The sequence below is a fragment of the Pseudophryne corroboree genome, chromosome 4 (assembly GCF_028390025.1).
Source record: "Pseudophryne corroboree isolate aPseCor3 chromosome 4, aPseCor3.hap2, whole genome shotgun sequence".
Classification (NCBI taxonomy): domain Eukaryota; kingdom Metazoa; phylum Chordata; class Amphibia; order Anura; family Myobatrachidae; genus Pseudophryne; species Pseudophryne corroboree.
In genome coordinates this window covers 368,097,030-368,118,777 of record NC_086447.1, presented here as the reverse complement: position 1 = coordinate 368,118,777, position 21,748 = coordinate 368,097,030, and the positions used below count along the sequence as shown (strand labels likewise).

Here is a 21,748-nt window from a genome sequence, read left to right as displayed (position 1 = left end):
TACTTCCATTTACAGGACCGTCTGTGTCTGCCTCCTCACATCCTTGAAGAGACCGGACTGTTGCAAGTGGCAGGAACGGTTCAGGCGTTGTTGGACCTTGCTCCTCCTAAACATCTGTCCCCAACCACTGTGTGAACACCTCAGTATAGCCCCAGGATCCTCATTTTGTGCACTACTTCTGCATCCCACTTTTCACTAATGAGGGGTCCGCAGATCACAAGCACACAGGACATTTCACGCAAATTCCCAGTTATGTCCACAAGTTTTAGATAATTTTTAGGAACTATTTTTTTTATTTTTTTATTTTTATTTTTATACACGCCCAGTTATTTGCATTTGTTACTGTTGTACACATTTTCCAAAAATACAATATTCCCTTTTGGCTTGTACAACTTTAAAGCAGGTCCAAAAATGTGGGCTGTAAGGACATATGGAAGAAGTGCAATATGGGACTGATATGTACTTTACCCCAGACAAGATGGGTGGTAATTTGTGTAACCATGCAAGAAACAAATTATTTTCTCTGTTCCCACCTTCGATGGTGAGGTACTTCACATACTAGAGCCGAATGGGCAAACAAAGCTTGCCATGTGCCTGCGGAAATGTAACCAGTCTCTGAATGGTCAGCTAGGAGAACATGGCTCACAAATGCTGAACTAAGTTTTTTGATTGAAATTGTTGGAAATTAAAATATTAGCACAATTGCACATTTCTGGGGTAGGCCAAGACCATAGGTATCCCAGCTTGGTTCTTGTGGGGCAGACAAAATATGAGTTGATTATGCATGAAATCTTCCCATGGTCCTGTGGCAATAACTGACACTGTTACACATGCACATACATCTCCAGGAGAGGAGTCACATTGTTCTTACAGCATTTGAAAGATTTTTTTTTTCTTTTTTGTCAGGATTCATTGATGAGTTAGTGGTCAGTTTTTGGGTTGTTTTTATTTATGACTTTATTTATTTTGTTCTTATTTTTAAGCTTTTATGTCCAGTCGTTGGTAATGACAGACACAATAACAGGAAGGGGGAAAAATTACTTAGCAGTTAGTATTAGCGGTCATTGTGTTCTGGTAATGTACTTTCCTGTAAGAAAATAGCAGCTTAAATAACTATGATACAAGGAGTCCCATTATTTTTGTACAGTTGGCTAAAATGTAAACATGTCCAAAATTATAAAAAAAATGTGACTAATGTATGACGGTGTTTAAAATGAGGCTTAGGATGCAATTGTTCATATTTAACCCTTCGCAAAAGTCTGAACCTCTCAGCCTCAGAGATGAGTTATAGGTCGTACACCTTGTGGAAATTGTGGCAATCACAGATTACGTGACTGACTTTTCAGTAATCAACTATATCCCCTGAAAAATGTGTCCTGTTTATAACCCGTTAGATCTGGAGTTAAAATGGTTTTTGTCTATTTGACTTTTGTATCATATTGCATCGGTTAGGGTCATTATAACACATGCAATGCCTTCTCTTTTATTCCTCTCTCGCTTTTATTAACATATTTGTAATGACCAGGATATGAGAGTAAATGACCTCTCCTTGTTGTCTTGGTTTGCAGACAGAGCTGCTGTTTTATAATATAGTTTAACGGTTTTCATGTTTTATGCCAGAACATAAATATCAAACCTGCATTATTGCATGTTATTTTTATGTGTCTTTTACACGGCAGTACTCCACGGCAATGTAGTCTCATTTGGATACATTCATATGTGTATATTCATAACCACTAATATTGTAACATCCTCAAGTCTCCAAGTATTGCTCCCCTTCCTTTATAATTGTACTGTGTGTGATGACAGTGCTTCCTCCAGTCAGCAACCAGTTATTTATGATAGCAGCTGCAACAGATCTCTCCTTATTTACGAAGTCCTATAGAGTTCATTCTAGTACTCGGCACCTAATCAATGAGGAGGGCATATTTTAATTTTGAAAGGGCAATATTTTAGATGTGATGTATCGCTATAGCTACTGTAACTGTAGCCATACATTCCGTATAAAATATTCCCCTCGAAAATGAAAATATGCCCTCTTCACTAATTGGGTGCAGGGTACTAGAATAAATACTAGACCTAAGCGGTTCTGAAGGTGATCAGCATAGGCCCTGCTATATGTTAGTGCATTACTATTTATAACATATATTGGAGAACCAGGTGATACCTACCATGATACATGATACAACAATCGGGCATTTGGGCAAAAAACAACTGAAACTGCAAAACCACTATAAAGATGTATCATGCTGCAATATGAACAAGATAAGAAATATATTGAGAGCAGGGCTGGATCTAGGGGGGGGGGCGAAGGGGGCGACCGCCCCCCCTAACACAGTCATAGCCACGCCCACTTTTGAGCAGAAGAGAGCTCTCCGGGGAGAGCCTGAGGCAGAACGATGTGCTGCAGCTTATACCACAGCAGCACAAAGGAGCCAGGAGAGCAAGGGTTACAGAACATTTGCCCCTCACTTGCTGGTGTGTGGGTACTAGGGCTAATAAATATAATTACCCCATAGCATAGTCACATGTACATAGAACAATCACAAAGCTCTATCTAAGTCACTCAAAAAGTTCAGTCAGAATTGAGAGAGGAGGAGTTAGGATTGCAGATGGGAGGAGTTCGGACTGTAGAGGGAGGAGTCCAGATTAAACAGTAAACCGCCCCCCCTAAAGAAAAGTCTAGATCCGTCCCTGATTTGAGAGAGTGATCTGCACACCTTAGGATTCAGATATTCTCTGGCGGTGTAGGTCTTGCCCGAATATGACCTCAGATTCCGTCATGTGCTGCAGCATATTATGTAATCTTGTGTCTACTCCAGCTAAGAAGTGTCATCAACCTAGAGCAGGCCTGGCCAACCTGTGGCTCTCCAGATGTTGTGAAACTACACATCCCAGCATGCCTTGCCACAGTTTTAGCATTCCGTAATAGCAAAACTGTGGCAAAGCATGATGGGACTTGTAGTTTTACAACCGCTGGAGAGCCACAGGTTGGCCAGGCCTGATCTAGAGCATGATGGCTCCAATGCAGGTCTGCCTGTTATGTCAGCTCTGTGGTCCAGCTGGTGCAGGAGCATAAATTTCCACAAAAGGCAAAAAAATTAAAAGTGAGATTTCCTTACAAAAAATAATGCTCTATAAATGACATGCCGTTTTAAATGTTTATTAAACATCCACTAAAATATTAGTTTAAAATTATACAACCCACGTTGTAAGCTATATATTTTTATGAGGTCTCTATGAAGGGAGTCTTCATATCTCGCACTGTGTGTGTATATGCCCCCTCATGATATCTGAACAGGATATGGCAAATTACAGGTGACCATTGTAGTGACCCTTTGTAATGTCCATTATATTTGGTGCAACCATATAAAATGTTAGACTTATGGGGAAGGGGGGTACAGTTTCACATTCTTTGTGGTCATTGCTAACTAATGGAGCATGATACAATGCATGTCTATTCTGATGCATACAAACAGTAACAAATAATAACTTTGATACTAGTTATCGCTGAGATTATACATCCATTGATGTTGAATATGAAGACTTGATCTTTACTGTGACGCAGGCACCTATAAAGTGCCTTTTCCCCATCTGTCATTCATTGCAATCAATAGCAGATGGCAGTACTTCCATTTCTTATGGTTGTACCATTGATGTGCACTGCTTAGTTTTCCTATTTTTAGTTGTTGCACGTGAATTTATGTATCATTTGTATCCCACATAACCTGCCTGATTTCCATCTTTACATTGTTTGCATGGACATTGGGTTTTATATAATATGATGGTGCACAGTACAGTGAGTGTAACTCATCTAATTACATTTTCCTTTGTATAGTGATGTATGTGTTTGGCCAAATTCAGATGCTGGATATATTTACAAAAAAAATCTTGTTACAGGATGAGATCCGATATTAAACAATGCGTATAGTCCCTATATTTTATAGTAAATGTTTTCCAACATGCAAGGACTATATTTACACAAAGGTGTACCATGATGTTAGATATAAACTTACTGGATCACTTGCTTATTCTTGATATGTAAGCAAAGTATATGCTCACAGTCTGTGGTACCTTTAACCCTTCACTATTACGCAAAACGGCAGTCACTGTGCGCCGCTCCCGGAGTTATTTGCCTGTGGCGCTGTCCCAGAAAGTAAAATTCTGCCGTTTGGCACAATGCTGAATCCGGACGGTGTACTGAAAATGATCCAGTCAGTTTGTATTTTCACCATCACAGTTAACCTTTGTCTAAATATATTCCTTGCATGTTGGACAGTATATACTGTAGCATATAGTAACTACCAACATTTTTCTTTTATTGTATCTCATCCAGTAACAATTTTATATACACTATATGTACATTGTTTAACATGTTTATCTACTATCCAGTTCTTCACTTAAAGGCATGCAACACCGAACCTCTGTTTAGTACGATGTATATTTTTATTTACATACTTAAATGTGACCATGTATTACAATTAGTGGGCCCATGCCAAACCAGGGGTGTCCAGTCACTTTTGTCTCCTAGTGTATAAATATCCAGCATCTGATTTAACCCAGCACTCTGATATAACTCAAATCCTCCTGGTCAGAGTAGACTGCAGGGTGAAAAACCCTGGGGACAGCGCAGTCGGTCAGCAACACCCCTTATGAAGTTTGGTTTTGCTTGCCTTACGTTATGGCACATCATTTCTCTTGTGCCATTATTTCTGAGTGGGCCCCAGTGTGTCCTAGAGCAAATCATTTTAGTTACTTCTGTTGGGGACAATAATATTAAACGTATCCTTGTCTACTAATGGTTATGCTTTGTAGACAAGATCTCTGGTAATTTCCAAAGGCAGTATGTATTCCATACTCAATAACTGCCAGCTCATTGTTCAGACATACAGAGATGGGTATAACTGACAGATGGCGGATCTCTAGAAGTTATTAACTCGGACACAACTTCCTGATGTTTTTAGGGAGAGTTAATTACAACAGTACATTGTGGTTTCTTGTGTGTTTTTAATCTGTACACAGGTGTAACATGAATGTAGTTTTTACTGGTGACTTTCACTGCTTGCAGAATCGTTTGATACACAATATGTCGGTAAAGGGAAGTCATACCACAGAATGGTTACGGTGTGTTCCACATTTTCCCTACAGCAGTACAACCCAGTACATCTATTTACCTACAAATACTTTTACTTTTTAAATCGTTTGAAATGCAAATTCTCTAATTATGTGCAAATATTACTATTTTAATATACCAATATGTTGATCTAACTAGCAGTTTTTAATGGAAAAAAATTCTTTATTGATGTAATATATTTTGTGGCAATTTCAAACGAATCTCCATTTTAAAATACAAAGATGGGAAATGATCAACAGGTTTAAATTGTATAAAACAAAAACTCATTTGTAGATATTTTGACGCCCATACAGTTCTTACCTGCTGCAGCAATTTGGAGGTGGTCACCTCTTTGTACATACATTGATCTTCCCGAGATAGTCTAAATACAGCCCCCTCCCAAGTTAGTAAGATCTAAACAGGTTTTAGTATTAATTTAGAATTATAATGACAGTGTATTTTAGAAGCAAATGAAACCTACACATCCAAACACAATTTAATATAATTTCAATGTTTTTAAAGCTACATGTAAATTTGCTTGCAATTTCTAGAAAAGCACTCATTTTGTTTGTCTAGTAATGCTCATCTAAAAAACGTTCAGTCACCATATTACAGTGCACCCATTATTGTGGCAGCAGCCATTTGGTTAACTGACACAAAATATAACCAGTCACAACACTCATGTACAGAAATGGCGGCCTCAATTGTGTGTAGATAGGTGCATGTCAGATTTGTATTGACATTTTCAAGCTCTAAAATAAGCTAAAAAGTCTGAAAATCTTCTGAATGTTTCTAAAATACCTGGATTACCCTCAATGTATCATCATAGAGCATACCATACAAGAGCTTGTTTGGCAGTAAAACTAAATGGCATGGAAGGCAATTCATAGTCTTAAATTCTATATTTAAAATCAATGCAGTCGCACTTTTCAGTGTTTAATTATGGTGGGAAAAGTACTATACCATTCAGATTTGGAGATTGTGTTCTACAGAACATGGTTATACTGAATCCATTAGACTAGTTTTGAGGAAAGCCCTGTGAACATCTACCCCAAAGAAAGACTTGGCTATGAAATTGTACAGTCATTTCACTGTACATGCAGCATTTGTTTTACTGTAAGCTGCAAAAATTAGACACAGCAGCCCTTAAAGATTTGTGATGATTTACTGTAAATTTTAGCATCAATAAGTAAAGAGACACTTCACACAGCAGGAATTGGTCATATATAGCTTTAAAACACACACACACACACACACACACACACACACACACACACACACACGCATGCGTATATATATATATATAGTAAAATAATGTCTGTAGTTGTTTTTGTAGGCATTCATGTGATGTGTTTTTTATTTCTGTTTATTGCTTTCTACTTTGAAGCAAATGACCAATACAATGCATTTCAGGACTCCCTGTAGTGTACTGACCCTTCAAAGTAGTACAGTATATTTTCCCATGCCATTTAGTGATTGCTGCCAAGACCAGCGCTTTGATTTGTCCCTGCTGTTTAATAGTGCTACCCAAATAATTTAGCACCGTCATTTAAATATTATAAGTTGAAAGGTTTGCTGAAAATACATGCATGTCTCACTGAAAAATATTATACTTCCAGCATCTGTAACTGACTGAAAACTGTTATAGGCCCTACACACTGGCCGATTTTTGGAAAGATATGAACGATCTCGTTCATAAATGAACGAGAACTCGTTCATATCTTTCAGTGTGGAGGCTCCAGCGATGAACGATGCGCGTCCCCGCGCTCGTTCATCGCTGGTCTCCCGTCGGCTGTGCATGCAGGCCAATATGGACGATCTCGTCCATATTTGCCTGCACTTCAATGCAGCCGCGTGACGGGGGGAGTGAAGAAACTTCACTCCCCCCGTCACTGCCCCCCCGCCGCCGGGTCGCTCGTCGGCCGTATTCGCCGTCGGGCTGCTCGGCGGCGGATCGGCTAGTGTATAGGGCCCTCTAGTTATGAGCGGTGTAAAACTGCGCTCATATGCAGGCACTTAGATTTTACCTTGATCTGTTTATCTTCTGTATAGTGTAGAACAGATTAGGACAAAGAATAGTAGAAGCCCTGAACCCTCACCAGGTTTGCTTGGCTTTCACATTCTATGTAATACTATGGTTAGAGGGGGGTATATATAAATGTACAGATAGACAATGTGGGATGGGAATTCAAATTGTAAACTACAGGTGTTCTCCAAACTTAATGGTTGTTTATTTTTGTAAATACATTCCATATTTTAAGATTGTTTAAAAGTATATATTTGTCTCTGTACATGTAGTAATTCCTCTCCAATTGTCTAATGATCTTTTCCCAGTCCAAAAGAGTGATATGTGGTCATTTCAATAAAAAAACAAACTTACCTTTTCAAGTATTTTGTGCCTGCTTTATTTTATGTGGCGGACAGTATGGGTTGTTTATAATGTACATATGATTTTACCAGCCTGTGTTACATTACAGAGAAAATTTGCAGCTGAATCTTATGAAGGAAAAGAAAAAAAACTATTGCAGAAATAAGTGTTTATCTGGTGTTTATATGTACGTAAAAGGGGAAGGTCTCTTCAAAGCAAAAGCATAATCACTACATAAATGTGCTTGATGTAGATGAGAAAATATCCCCCTCCCATGAAATTGGATTTCCCCTTTAGTATATTCATGTAGTACATGTCAGCGGGTCCATTACGTTATCATGGGTGTTTTCAGAATATATTGTTGTCAGTGTCACCGAATTCTGTCCCCATGCAGACGGAGCCACATACAAACCTGATTAACAGTCTCCTTTTACATCCTGTCTGTTTAACTGAGCTGCCAGGGAGTTATTCGCCTTTTCCACTAGTGATGCGGTTCACAGCCGGGAGCCTGACATGGGTGCTACTCGGCTGCGACCCACATCAGAGCCCTCTTGCCCACTGCACTCACCAACCCGGCAATTCCCGGGTTGGTTACGCTGCTGGTGACGCAGCAGGGGCGGCGCTGGGAGATCACATGATCTCCCAGTGCCGCCCTTCCATACACTGTGAACGGGAGCCGTGTCGCATCGACACGGCTTCCGTTTACACTGCACAGCTTACCGGGTTGAACTCGTGTTCAACCCGGTAAGCTACCCGGGTAGGATTCCCGGATCACTTGATCCGGGTTTTTGCAGAGGGGGCAGTTTCCACTAGCAAAAAACACGGGTAAATACGCGCCCCCGTGCATTTACCCATGTTTTTTGAGCTAGTGGAGAAGGGGTATTAGTAAATATGTGCAGGAAAATTAATGGGAGAATATTACCGGTAGGTTATCTGGACTCTAGGTCGACACCTATTGCTTGACATTGAGTAGGTTGACACATGAAATAGGTCGACATGGACAAAGGTTGACATGAGTTTTTCACTTTTTTTTTTTTTTTACTTTTTCATACGGTAACCTTGCCCGAAGCTCGATCGCCATGCGGGGGACACGGTGCACTAATTGGAGTTCCCCGTCACTTTACGAAGAAAACGACACCAAAAAACCAAACTCATGTCGACCTTTTTCCATGTCGACCTTTTTCATGCCGACCTAATGGCCTTGAACACCTATTTCCTGTGTCGACCTAGTCACTGTCGACAAATAGGTGTTGACCTAATGTGTATCAACCTAGACACTTTTGACCCTGAGTCCCATACCCGAATATTAGCAATACTGAATTGTAGCTACATACTAAATAACTGATGGCAATACCACACATGGGCCACAAACAGGCATGTTTTTATTACAGTCGTCATTATGTGTATGTTGATCGATCAGAGCCTCTATTGGGCATGGCTTTTGATGTTGTTTTCACCAAGTATTGTATTGTAATATCACTTTTTCTTCTTGCCTCCTTTTTTGCCTTTATCCTTTTTGTCTTTTTCTTTCCCTTTTTTGCTTTTCGACTTCTTGTAAGGTCCTAGGCCTTTTCGCACCATCATGCCTCTCCACCAGGCTTGTATCTAAAAACAGACAGTGGTGCTTAGAGTGGATGTACATCATATGTAGTTCCAGCAGTCAGAAACTGAATTAAGGATTGGGTAATACTAATACATGTATACATAAAAGGAGACATTTGCAATCATTTTTGTGACATCATTCATTTCACATATTGCAATGTATGTCACTGTGCAGTGAGTCCCCCTGTGTTGCTGGAGTACCCCAGAGTAGTTACCTTGATTGCACTTGCTAGTTCCAACTTTTTCTGTTTCTTCTGCTGCTGGGCTTTCTCCTTCTCCAAACGGTCTTCAATAATCACTTTCTCATACTCTGTATACTGAAAAGTAGAATTTCCTTGATAAGAGGCTTACAGTTTTCTGCAAGATTCAGAAACGCAGTAACCTTACATGGAGGTCTGAAGTGATTAACATTGGGCCTCATTCATATCTGTACACACACCTGCTGACAAATAAGTGGGGGGTCTGCGCTTGTGCAAAATGGGATTTGTGATGTCACCCGCAGCCCCGTGTAAGCTGCAGCATGATTGATATGCAGCACCTGAAACCGTTCATAAAACGGTGTGACAGGTCCAGGGACTTCCTGGACCCCAGTGTTCGGATCCTATGACAAGCCTATGCAGGCTGGACAGTGCCTGTAACAGTAGCGACCAATGGTCATCCGATGCTGCTTCCTCAGACACAGCACTCTGATCCTCACTGTTGCTAATAGGAGGTGTCTCTCTCCTACAGATGCCTCCTGCTGCATTAGAATTTTAATTTGACGGAGTTGCACAGCTGCTATCCTGCAGCTGTGCAATTCCATACATATCTAAATCAGGCCCATTGTAACAAGGTCATATATCCATAATCTAAGCAATGTGTATACTCACTAACTTTCTATTGAACAGATTCTTGCGTATTTTATGCCTGTGATCTGTCACTGAAGTTAGCAAGAATAAGTAGCCCATTTTTTATAAAGATCAATGGCCCTGATTCAGCGGTGCAGCAATTGCATGTGCAGCTGTGATTTCATTCACTGTGGACTTGGTAAAATATGCTAATGACTCAGCCGCACACTGCCAGCATCACACATCTGCCGCTCGTGCACATAAGATGGAACATTGAGCAGACATCTGTCGCACCACTGAGCAATCCTATGCTGTTACAGACAGAGCAGCTCTCCTAAAATGCTGGGGTCTCTCCAGCTGTGAATGAATTTGCAGTGGCTGACTAAGGAATGGCCAGAAAACAATCCCGACACGCAGGTGTTTTTCTAGCTACCCACGTTACCTCCCCCAAATGCTGACTACTTGTCAATCACTTTGCGAATAAATCTGCGCGTGCCCCATCACTAATCATTTGGTGAGTGTGCACAGTGTGGACTTAGCTCATGCACCGTGGCTTTAAATTGCTCCACTGCGTTCAACATCTACATTGCATACACCTGATTCAGGGCCCATATTCTCCCTTATGCTATGTTCTCAAAAGTACCCTGGAGGATATCACAACACCCAATAATGACATGCCTGTTTATCTAGCACGAAGCTGGGTACACACTACACCAGAGCTTCTCAATCTCTGCCATTACAGTCCAGGATTTAAGGCTATCCGTGCTTGAGCACAGGTGACTTAGAGCCTGATTCAGAGATAGATGCTAATGTATTCACAGCTTTCTAATTTGTACGCAGCTAATGTACAAGAATATGGTAATGTACTGAGATGCCCAGCAGTGACATCCCACATACTGATGCAGCATCTGTCACAGTACTGAGTAGCGCAGCATGGCCTCAGGAAGTAAGACGAAGCTCTTACTACTGCGTGTGGGATTGCAGTCGCGGGCAGAAACATCTAAAAAACGGTTATGACACATCTGTATTAGAGTCCCCTTGCTGCCCACAAACGTATTGTGTGTCAATCACTTTTCAAATAAATCCTCTCTGTGACCGCTGTTGCAAGCCCATAACGGCACATGCGCAGTGTAATTTAGACGCATGCAGAGGTGGCTGATCTCTCAACTGTGGAGAAATTGGCTTAGCGTACAACTCTGAATCAAGCCCTTAACTAGTACCACAGTCAATTTAATTTAACCATCAGGACTCAAACATGGATATCCTTACAACCTGTACTGTAATGGCAGTGTTTGGGAAAACTCTGCACTATATGATATACATTGGCCAATCTTGAAATCCACAATGAATCACAATAACCATTGTATAGTGTGTACCCTTAATTCCAGATGGTGCAGCTTTCCGTCTGATGTGCTGTATATCAGATAGGACGATGTGATGCACGATGTAGTGTAGCTACATTAAGCATGTAACTATACATCACTTCGCCATACAGCAGATAGTGCTGATTGCACGGCAATATGATATATCGATACATCAAATTGTCTCATTGTTGAATTGCTGAGGTTTGTTACCATGTCAACTACTGTTTTTTTCTGCTAAAGTGGAGTTCTCTGTGTATGACTGCAAAAGTCTCATGATTTACCCCTTACATAACATGTTTATGTATCATCACTTCTTCTGAAAATGGTCATAAACGGTGTATGATAATACATTTCTGTACCTGAAGATGAAGCATTCTAAAATTAAGTCTCTTCCCTACACAGCTGATGTACCACAAATGCTAGTTATTTAGACTTGGAAACATCATTATTTTCTGTCCTCCAAATCCCCAATACAACACAACGTAAAGACAAAGTTACCTCGCATCATGTCCTCACAATTGTATAGTGTGATTGTAATCTTTTTAGCCATGCATTAAAGATCAGGCCATAGACATACCAAACAATTGCTTAAGAACAACCAGTCTGGAGATGTGGGTAATTTATTTTCTCTATCGTCCTTGGGGGACACTGGTATCACTATGGGTATAGAGTAGAACAGGGGAGCATGGGCACACCAACTAGTTAAATGTATTTACTTAGCAGCACAGGCACCCTATACCCTGCCCCCTGAGCACCTATAGGCCAGTTTTAGGTTGGTGCCCAAGGAGTGGGCATGTTATTTTTAGAGCTGCTAAAGCAGTCTCCTCTAGTTTTGGGTTGTTGTTTTTTTTCACTGAACAGGCATCGGCCCCTACTGCCGCTCCTCCATCTCCCCTATTTTCGGAAGCCAGAGCACTGGCAACGGGGTAAGTGGCTCCAGCACGCCATTGGGAGCTAATGCCGGAAGGCCGACAATCTAGTAAGAAAATGAAGATGCACGCTGTATAGTACTAAGCACCACTAATAATAATAATATTGCATCTAACAGAGCAAAATGTAGGTGCTTGGCATAATTTTTGCCCAAAAATATATGGGCTTACATCCAGATACCATGTCTGTGGCGAATGCGCCGGTGTTTAAGAGAAAAAGTAGGAGGCAACCCAGTATCCTTTCTCTTGGCAGAAGCATCGTTGCATCCTAACAAGTATTTCTGAGTTTTCAAACTTATCCATCCTGACCTTTTACCCTCTCCCTATAGCGGACACTACGAAGTTGGAAAAACCTCCTCCAGTGGATGCACATATTGCCCGTTTGGATAAGTCCTCTACTCTTCCTATCCCGAACGCTACTGTACTTCCCTTAAGGATCCTACGGATAGGAAGATGGAAAATTTTCCCAAGTCTCTTTATACAACTGCAGCTTTACATCTGGCTCAAGCCTCAGCTTGAGTGGCCAAAGTATTTGTCCCTGGGTGGACTCCCTTGAGGAAGTTCTCAGCTCTGGTACAGTTCCAAATTGTTATCCAAGCTAGAACTCGCCTGGGAAGCAGGCATACAAGTGGTGTGCAATAATTTTCCGGATGCACGAAAAGTATTATATATACACAAAGTGAACATTATATTTTTTCAAACTATTAGCCAGAGGAGTCGAGGCAAAGCTGCATGCGCTCAAACTACTTGGTGAAACAGCTGGACCAGTCCAAAGCATGTACAGTGCATCCAGAAAGCGCTTCACTTTTTCCACATTTTCTTATGTAACAGCTTTATTCCAAAATGGAATAAATTAATTTTTTCCCTCAAAATTCTACACACAATACCCCATAATAACAACGTGAAAAGTTTTTTGCAAATTTATTAAAAATAAAAAATGAAGAATTCACATGTACATAAGTATTCACAGCCTTTGCCATGAAGCTTAAAATTGAGCGCAGGTGCATCCTGTTTTCACTGATCATCCTTGAGCTGTTCCTATAGCTTAATTGGAGTTCACCTGTGGTAAATTCAGTTGATTGGACATGATTTGGAAAGGCACGCGCCTGTCTATATAAGGACCTACACTTGACAGTGCATGTCTGAGCACAAACCAAGCATGAAGTCAAAGGAATTGTCTGTAGACCTCCGACACAGGATTGTCTCGAGGCATAAATCTGGGGAAGGGTACAGAAAAATAATCTGCTGCTTTGACGGTCCCAATTAGCACAGTGGCCCCCATCATCTGTAAATGGAAGAAGTCCGGAACCACCAGGACTCTTCCTAGAGCTGGTCGTCCGTCTAAACTGAGCGATAGGGGTAGAAGGGCCCTAGTCAGGGAGGTGACCAAGAACCCGATGGTCACTCTTTCAGAGCTACAGCATTTCTCTGTGGAGAGAGAACCTTCCAGAAGGATAATCATCTCTGCAGCAATCCACCAATCAGACTTGTATGGTAGAGTGGCCAGACAGAAGCCACTCCATAGTAAAAGCACATGGCAGCCCGCCTGGAGTTTGCCAAAATGCACCTAAAGGACTCTCAGACCATGAGAAACAAAATTCTCTGGTCTAATGAGACAAAGATTGAACTCTTTGGCGTGAATGCCAGGCGTCATGTTTGAAGGAAACCAGGTACTGCTCATCTCCAGGCCAATACCAACTCTACAGTGAAGCATGGTTGTGGCAGCATCATGCTGTGGGGATGTTTTCAGCGGCAGGAACTGGGAGACTAGTCAGGAAAGAGGGAAAGATGAATGCAGCAATGTACGGAGACAGCCTGGATGAAAACCTGCTCTTGACCTACGACTTGGGGCGACGGTTCATCTTTCAGCAGGACAACGACCCTAAGCACACATCCAAGATATCAAAGGAGTGGCTTCAGGACAACTCTGTGAATGTCCTGAGTGGCCAAGCCAGGTCCTAGACTTAGTCTGATTGAACATTTCTGGAGAGATCTGAAAATGGCTGTGCACCAAAACTTCCCACCCGATCTGATGGAGCTTGAGAGGTGCTGCAAAGAGGAATGGGCAAAACTGCCCAAAGAAAGGTGTGGCAAGCTTGTGGCATCATACTGAAAAAGACTTGAGGCTGTAATTGCTGCCAAAGGTGCATCAACAAAGTATTGAGCAAAGGCTGTGAATACTAATGTACATGTCATTTCTTTGATTTTTATTTGTAATAAATTTGCAAAAAACTTTTTTTCACGTTATTATGGTGTATTGTGTGTAGAATTTTGAGGGAAAAAAATAATTTATTCCATTTTAGAATAAGGCAGTAACATAACAAAATGTGGAAAAAGTGAAGCGCTGTGAATACTTTCCGGATGCACTGTATATTTTCTACATGCTGGTCTCCACTGTAGCTTCCAGTGACTAAAAACTAATCCCACACATCTTGCACTTGATTTGTGGAAACAAGAAGTTGCAGGGTGCCAGGTCTGGACTGTACAGTGGATGATCAAGCTTCTGGATGCGTTCATTGGCCAGAAAATCCACCACTTTTCTGGACATGTGGCCAGATACGTTATCCTGATAAAGAAGGGCACCACGCGCTTAAGTCTTGGACGGTGCCTGGAAATGGATTGCAGCACTTGCGGCAGGGATTGGTTGGCATACCAGTCCCAAGTGATGGTGCTCTACTGAATAAGTGGTACGGTCGCCACATGACCAGTCTTGACCACAAAAACAGTCACCATCTGCTTGGCCATGCTGCACTCACGTCAACTTCTGTGGTGGTACACCTCCAACTGTGGTCCACTGGGCCGACTGTTGTCTCGAGGTCGAAACTGTAGATCCAAAATTCATCGCCACTGATGATCTCCCAGACAAAGTTTGAGCAACTGCCATCAAACCTGGCCTGTGTGTTGTGGCACAAAGTCACCTGAGCCTCCTCCTGCTCTCGAGTCAGCTGATGGGGCAACCAGTGTGCAGAAACCCTGGTCAGGCCAAGCTTTTCGTTTAGTACCAAGTGAATGGATCCCGATGAGATGCCCATCTCCTTGTCTAACGGGGCCACGGTAACCCTGGCATCCACCTCAACTATGTCCTGCATGGTAGCAATGCAGTCCTTGGCGATGGCAAACACAGGTCGGCCACATCACTCCTTGTCTTACAGGGACCGTCTCCAACGCTGAAATTCTGATTTGGGATAGTGCTTCCTCCCCAAAAGTAGCTCACAGTCTGTCAAAATTCTCCTCCTGTCTCAGACCACTCTTGTAGTCATAGAAGATCATAGCTCTCCAGTGGCCTCTGTTGAGCTCTATAACGAGTTTGTGAAGGAAATTAACATGCTGACTTCTTCGGTGTACAGTGCTGCTTAAATATGGTTCTGTGCCTTGACATTTCACACAAACTTTAGGCAGAGATTACAGTTAACAACAAGACAGTCAGATTGTGTCTACTCTACCTTATGCACTGCATATCTGGAAATTGAATGCACAAATCATATATATATCTTGAAGAAGCAGCCACTGACCCTGGCATTCTTTCAAAGTTTTGGCTTCCACGGTAGCTGCTAGATGGGCCTTCTGGCTTTCTACTTGGCGAGTGGAATCTGACTCAAAAGGCCTTTGAAGCCTTACCCTTCTCCAGGGACGTTTTGTTCAGGCCAGGACTGGATAAGTTAGTGGCTATGGTGGCTGCTTCTAAGACAGCTTTCCTGCCATCTCTACAGCTCCTAAATCTAGAGGTTATTCCTTTTGGCAGTGCTATTCATCCAGCTCCTCTCTAAGGCAGGCATTCCCAAACTCAGTCCTCAAGGCACATTAACAGTCCAGGTTTTAGTGATGTCCATGGTTGAACACAGGTGACTTAATTAGTACTTCTGTTATTTTGATTTAGCCAATTGTGCTGAAGCCTGGATATCACTAAAACTGCACTGTTAGTGTGACTTGAGGACCAAGGTTGGAAATGCCTGCTCTAAGGTTTCCAAGTCCAGATGTTGCCAGTCCTGGTCTAACTGCCATCCGGCTTACAAACCAACTGAAATGCTTGCTACATGATAGGGTGGGCCCCCACCTGGGACCCTCCAGCATCGGAGACCGTTTTTCTACTCTTGTATTGCAATGACAGCTGTTAAAGGGTGGTATAGATTAGGCAGAAAGTGAACACTCATTTCTTGCAGTTTATATGTTGGAAGCAGTAAGTATGTGCAAGCATAAGGATCTGAGCGATTCTGACCAGGGCCAAATTGTGATGACTAGGTAGAAGCATCTGTGATGTTATGGGCAATTGTCTTCTGGGATATCTTGGGTACAGGTCTTCATGTGGATGATACTTTCACACGTACCACCTACTTAACTTGTTGCAGACAAAGAACACATCTTCATGGCAGCAGTATTCCCTGATGACTGTGGCCTCTCAGCAGGATATGCACCCTGCCATACTGCAAAAATTGTTCAAGAATGGTTTGAGGAACATGATAAAGAGTTCAAGGTGTTGATTTGGCCTCCGAATTGCCCAAATCGCAATCCAATATAGCTTTTGTGGGATGTGCTAGAAAAATAGTCACTGAGGCCCCAACTAACCACTTACAGCACTTAAACTTTATGCTACTAACGTCTTGGTGCCAGATACCAACGGGACACCATAAGAGGTCTAGTGGAGTCCATGCCTCGATGTGTCAGAGTTTTGGCAGCACAACGGAGACCTACACATTAATAGGCAGGTGGTTTTAATATTATGGCTGATTGGTGTAGCAAAACAATAAATAAAAATACTAATTATTGCTTGCACTAAACCAAAATTTCTCTGACGTCCTAGTGGATGCTGGGAACTCCGTAAGGACCATGGGGAATAGACGGGCTCCGCAGGAGACTGGGCACTCTAAAAGAAAGATTAGGTACTATCTGGTGTGCACTGGCTCCTCCCTCTATGCCCCTCCTCCAGACCTCAGTTAGATTTCTGTGCCCGGCCGAGCTGGATGCACACTAGGGGCTCTCCTGAGCTCCTAGAAAGAAAGTATATGTTAGGTTTTTTATTTTACAGTGAGACCTGCTGGCAACAGGCTCACTGCAACGAGGGACTAAGGGGAGAAGAAGCGAACCTACCTGCTTGCAGCTAGCTTGGGCTTCTTAGGCTACTGGACACCATTAGCTCCAGAGGGATCGACCGCAGGACCCGTCCTTGGTGTTCGTTCCCGGAGCCGCGCCGCCGTCCCCCTTACAGAGCCAGAAGCATGAAGATGGTCCGGAAAATCGGCGGCAGAAGACTTCAGTCTTCACCAAGGTAGCGCACAGCACTGCAGCTGTGCGCCATTGCTCCTCATACACACTTCACACTCCGGTCACTGAGGGTGCAGGGCGCTGGGGGGGGCGCCCTGAGCAGCAATAAAAACACCTTGGCTGGCAAAATAATCACAATATATAGCCCCAGAGGCTATATATGTGATAATTACCCCTGCCAGAATCCATAAAAAAGCGGGAGAAAAGTCTGCGAAAAAGGGGCGGAGCTATCTCCCTCGGCACACTGGCGCCATTTTCTCTTCACAGTGTAGCTGGAAGACAGCTCCCCAGGCTCTCCCCTGTAGTTTTCAGGCTCAAAGGGTTAAAAAGAGAGGGGGGGCACTAAATTTAGGCGCAATATTGTTTATACAAGCAGCTATTGGGGAAAATTCACTCAGTGATAGTGTTTATCCCTACATTATATAGCGCTCTGGTGTGTGCTGGCATACTCTCTCTCTGTCTCCCCAAAGGGCTGTGTGGGGTCCTGTCCTCAGTCAGAGCATTCCCTGTGTGTGTGCGGTGTGTCGGTACGGCTGTGTCGACATGTTTGATGAGGAGGCTTATGTGGAGGCGGAGCAGATGCCGATAAATGGGGTGTCGCCCCCTGTGGGCCGACACCAGAGTGGATGGATAGGTGGAAGGTATTAACCGACAGTGTCAACTCCTTACATAAAAGGCCTGATGACGTCACAGCTATGGGACAGCCGGCTTCTCAGCCCGCGCCTGCCCAGGCGTCTCAAAGGCCATCAGGGGCTCAAAAACGCCCGCTCCCTCAGATGGCAGACACAGATGTCGACACGGAGTCTGACTCCAGTGTCGACGAGGTTGAGACATATACACAATCCACTAGGAACATCCGTTACATGATCCCGGCAATAAAAAATGTGTTACACATTTCTGACATGAACCCAAGTACCACTAAAAAAGGGTTTTATGTTTGGGGAGAAAAAGCAGGCAGTGTTTTGTTCCCCCATCAAATGAGTGAATGAAGTGTGAAAAAGCGTGGGTTCCCCCGATAAGAAACTGGTAATTTCTAAAAAGTTACTGATGGCGTACCTTTTCCCGCCAGAGGATAAGTTACGCTGGGAGATATCCCCTAGGGTGGATAAGGCGCTCACACGTTTGTCAAAAAAGGTGGCACTGCCGTCTTAGGATACGGCCACTTTGAAAGTACCTGCTGATAAAAAGCAGGAGGCTATCCTGAAGTCTGTATTTACACACTCAGGTGCTAGACTGAGACCTGCAGATAGTGCTGCTGCAGCGTGGTCTGTAACCCTGTCAAACAGGGATACTATTTTGCGAACATAAGACGTCGTCTTATATATGAGGGATGCACAGAGGGATATTTTGCCGGCTGGCATCCAGAATTAATGCAATGTCCATTCTGTCAGGAGGGTATTAGAGACCCGACACTGGACAGGTGATGCTGACTTTAAAAGGCACATAGAGCCTTATAAGGGTGAGGAATTGTTTGGGGATGGTCTCTGGGACCTCGTATCCACAGCAACAGCTGGGAAGAAAATTTTTTACCTCAGGTTTCCTCACAGCCTAAGAAAGCACTGTATTATCAGATACAGTCCTTTCGGCTTCAGAAAAGCAAGCGGGTCAAAGGCGCTTCCTTTCTGCACAGAGACGAGGGAAGAGGGAAAAAGCTGCACCAGTCAGCCAGTTCCCAGAATCAAAATTCTTCCCCCGCTTCCTCTGAGTCCACCGCATGGCGCGGGGGCTCCACAGGCGTAGCCAGGTACGGTGGGGGGGCCGCCTCAAAAATTTCAGCGATCAGTGGGCTCGCTCACAGGTGGATCCCTGGATCCTTCAAGTAGTATCTCAGGGGTACAGGCTGGAATTCGAGGCGTCTCCCCCCCGCCGTTTCCTCAAATCTGCCTTGCCGACAACTCCCTCAGGCAGGGAGGCTGTGCTAGAGGCAAGTCACAAGCTGTATTCCCAGCAGGTGATAGTCAAGGTGCCCCTACTTCAACAAGGACGGGGTTACTATTCCACACTGTTTGTGGTACCGAAACCGGACGGTTCGGTGAGACCCATTTTAAATTTGAAGTCCTTGAACACATACATAAAAAAATTCAAGTTCAAGATGGAATCGCTCAGGGCGGTTATTGCAAGCCTGGAGGAGGGGGATTACATGGTATCCCTGGACATCAAGGATGCTTACCTACATGTCCCCATTTACCATCCTCACCAGGAGTACCTCAGATTTGTGGTACAGGATTGCCATTACCAATTCCAAACACTGCCGTTTGGACTGTCCACGGCACCGAGGGTCTTTACCAAGGTAATGGCAGAAATTATGATACGCCTTCGAAAAAAGGGAGTTTTTAATTATCCCGTACTTGGACGATCTCCTTATAAAGGCGAGGTCCATGGAGCAGTTGTTGGTCGGAGTAGCACTATCTCGGGAAGTGCTACAACAGCACGGATGGATTCTATACATTCCAAAGTCACAGCTGGTTCCTACCACACGCCTGCTGTTCCTGGGGATGGTTCTGGACACAGAACAGAAAAAAGTGTTTCTCCCGCAGGAGAAAGCCAAGGAGCTGTCATCTCTAGTCAGAGACCTCCTGAAACCAAAACAGGTATCGGTGCATCACTGCACACGAGTCCTGGGAAAAATTGTAGCTTCTTACGAAGCAAAATTCCATTCGGCAGGTTCCATGCAAGAACCTTTCAGTGGGACCTCTTGGACAAGTGGTCGGAATCGCATCTTCAGATGCATCGGCTGATAACCCTGTCTCCAAGGACCAGGGTATCTCTACTGTGGTGGCTGCAGAGTGCTCATCTTCAAGAGGGCCGCAGATTCGGCATACAGGACTGGGTCCTGGTAACCACGGATGCCAGCCTTCGAGGCTGGGGGGCAGTCACACAGGGAAAAAATTTCCAAGGACTTTGGTCAAGTCAGGAGTCGTCCCTACACATAAATATTCTGGAACTGAGGGCCATTTACAATGCCCTAAGTCTGGCAAGGCCTCTGCTTCAAAACCAACCGGTACTGATCCAATCAGACAACATCACGGCAGTCGCCCATGTAAACAGACAGGGCGGCACAAGAAGCAGGATGGCGATGGCAGAAGCCACAAGGATTCTCCGATGGGCGGAAAATCACGTCTTAGCACTGTCAGCAGTGTTCATTCCGGGAGTGGACAACTGGGAAGCAGACTTCCTCAGCAGACACGACCGACACCCGGGAGAGTGGGGACTTCATCCAGAAGTCTTCCAACTGTTGGTAAACCGTTGGGAAAGGCCACAGGTGGACATGATGGCGTCCCGCCTAAACAAAAAACTAGATATTGCGCCAGGTCAAGGGACCCTCAGGCAATAGCTGTGGACGCTCTAGTGACACCGTGGGTGTACCAGTCGGTTTATGTATTCCCTCCTCTGCCTCTCATACCAAAGGTACTGAGAATAATAAGAAAACGAGGAGTAAGAACGATACTCGTGGTTCCGGATGGGCCAAGAAGAGCTTGGTACCCAGAACTTCAAGAAATAATATCAGAGGACCCATGGCCTCTACCGCTCAGACAGGATCTGCTACAGCAGGGGCCCTGTCTGTTCCAAGACTTACCGCGGCTGTGTTGGACGGCATGGCGGTTGAATTCCGGATCCTAAAGCAAAAGGGCATTCCGGAGGAAGTCATTCCTACGCTGATAAAAGCCAGGAAAGAAGTAACCGCAAACCATTATCACCGTATTTGGCGAAAATATGTTGCGTGGTGTGAGGCCAGGAAGGCCCCAACAGAGGAATTTCAGCTGGCTCGTTTTCTGCACTTCCTACAGTCAGGAGTGACTATGGGCCTAAATTTGGGTTCCATTAAGGTCCAGATTTCGGCTCTGTCGATTTTCTTCCAGAAAGAACTGGCTTCACTGCCTGGAGTTCAGACATTTGTAAAGGGAGTGCTACATATTCAGCCCCTTTTTTGTGCCTTCTGTGGCACCTTGGGATCTCAACGTGGTGTTGAGTTTCTTAAAATCACATTGGTTTGAGCCACTTAAAACTGTGGATTTGAAATATCTCACGTGGAAAGTGGTCATGTTATTGGCCTTGGCTTCGGCCAGGCGTGTGTCAGAATTGGCGGCTTTGTCATGTAAAAGCCCTTATCTGATTTTCCATATGGATAGGGCAGAATTGAGGACTCGTCCCCAGTTTCTCCCTAAGGTGGTATCAGCTTTTCACTTGAACCAACCTATTGTAGTGCCTGCGGCTACTAGGGACTTGGAAGATTCCAAGTTACTGGACGTAGTCAGGGCCTTAAAAATTTATATTTCCAGGACGGC

General features: G+C 43.7%; 2 protein-coding genes across 7 annotated transcripts in view; one reads left to right on the top strand and one right to left on the bottom strand.

Moving 5' to 3' along the window:
- The window catches only part of LRCH3 (leucine rich repeats and calponin homology domain containing 3), a 318,072-nt gene extending 310,571 nt beyond the window's left edge, over positions 1–7,501 (top strand). The window contains exon 21 of the mRNA XM_063916572.1: positions 16–7,501. Within this exon, the coding sequence (XP_063772642.1) occupies positions 16–135 (120 nt within the window). The 3' untranslated portion in view covers positions 136–7,501. The remainder of the gene's footprint in view (positions 1–15) is intronic.
- A 1,340-nt stretch (positions 7,502–8,841) lies between these two features.
- IQCG (IQ motif containing G) overlaps positions 8,842–21,748 on the bottom strand; it is a 108,538-nt gene continuing 95,631 nt past the window's right edge. For 5 of the 6 annotated variants that reach the window (XM_063916563.1, XM_063916569.1, XM_063916567.1 and 2 more), the window contains 2 exons: positions 9,299–9,400; positions 8,842–9,086 (listed from right to left, as the gene is read on the bottom strand). In XM_063916563.1, the coding sequence (XP_063772633.1) occupies positions 8,958–9,086; positions 9,299–9,400 (231 nt within the window). In that variant the 3' untranslated portion in view covers positions 8,842–8,957. The remainder of the gene's footprint in view (positions 9,087–9,298; positions 9,401–21,748) is intronic. The other variant, XM_063916568.1, reaches the window with a different exon arrangement.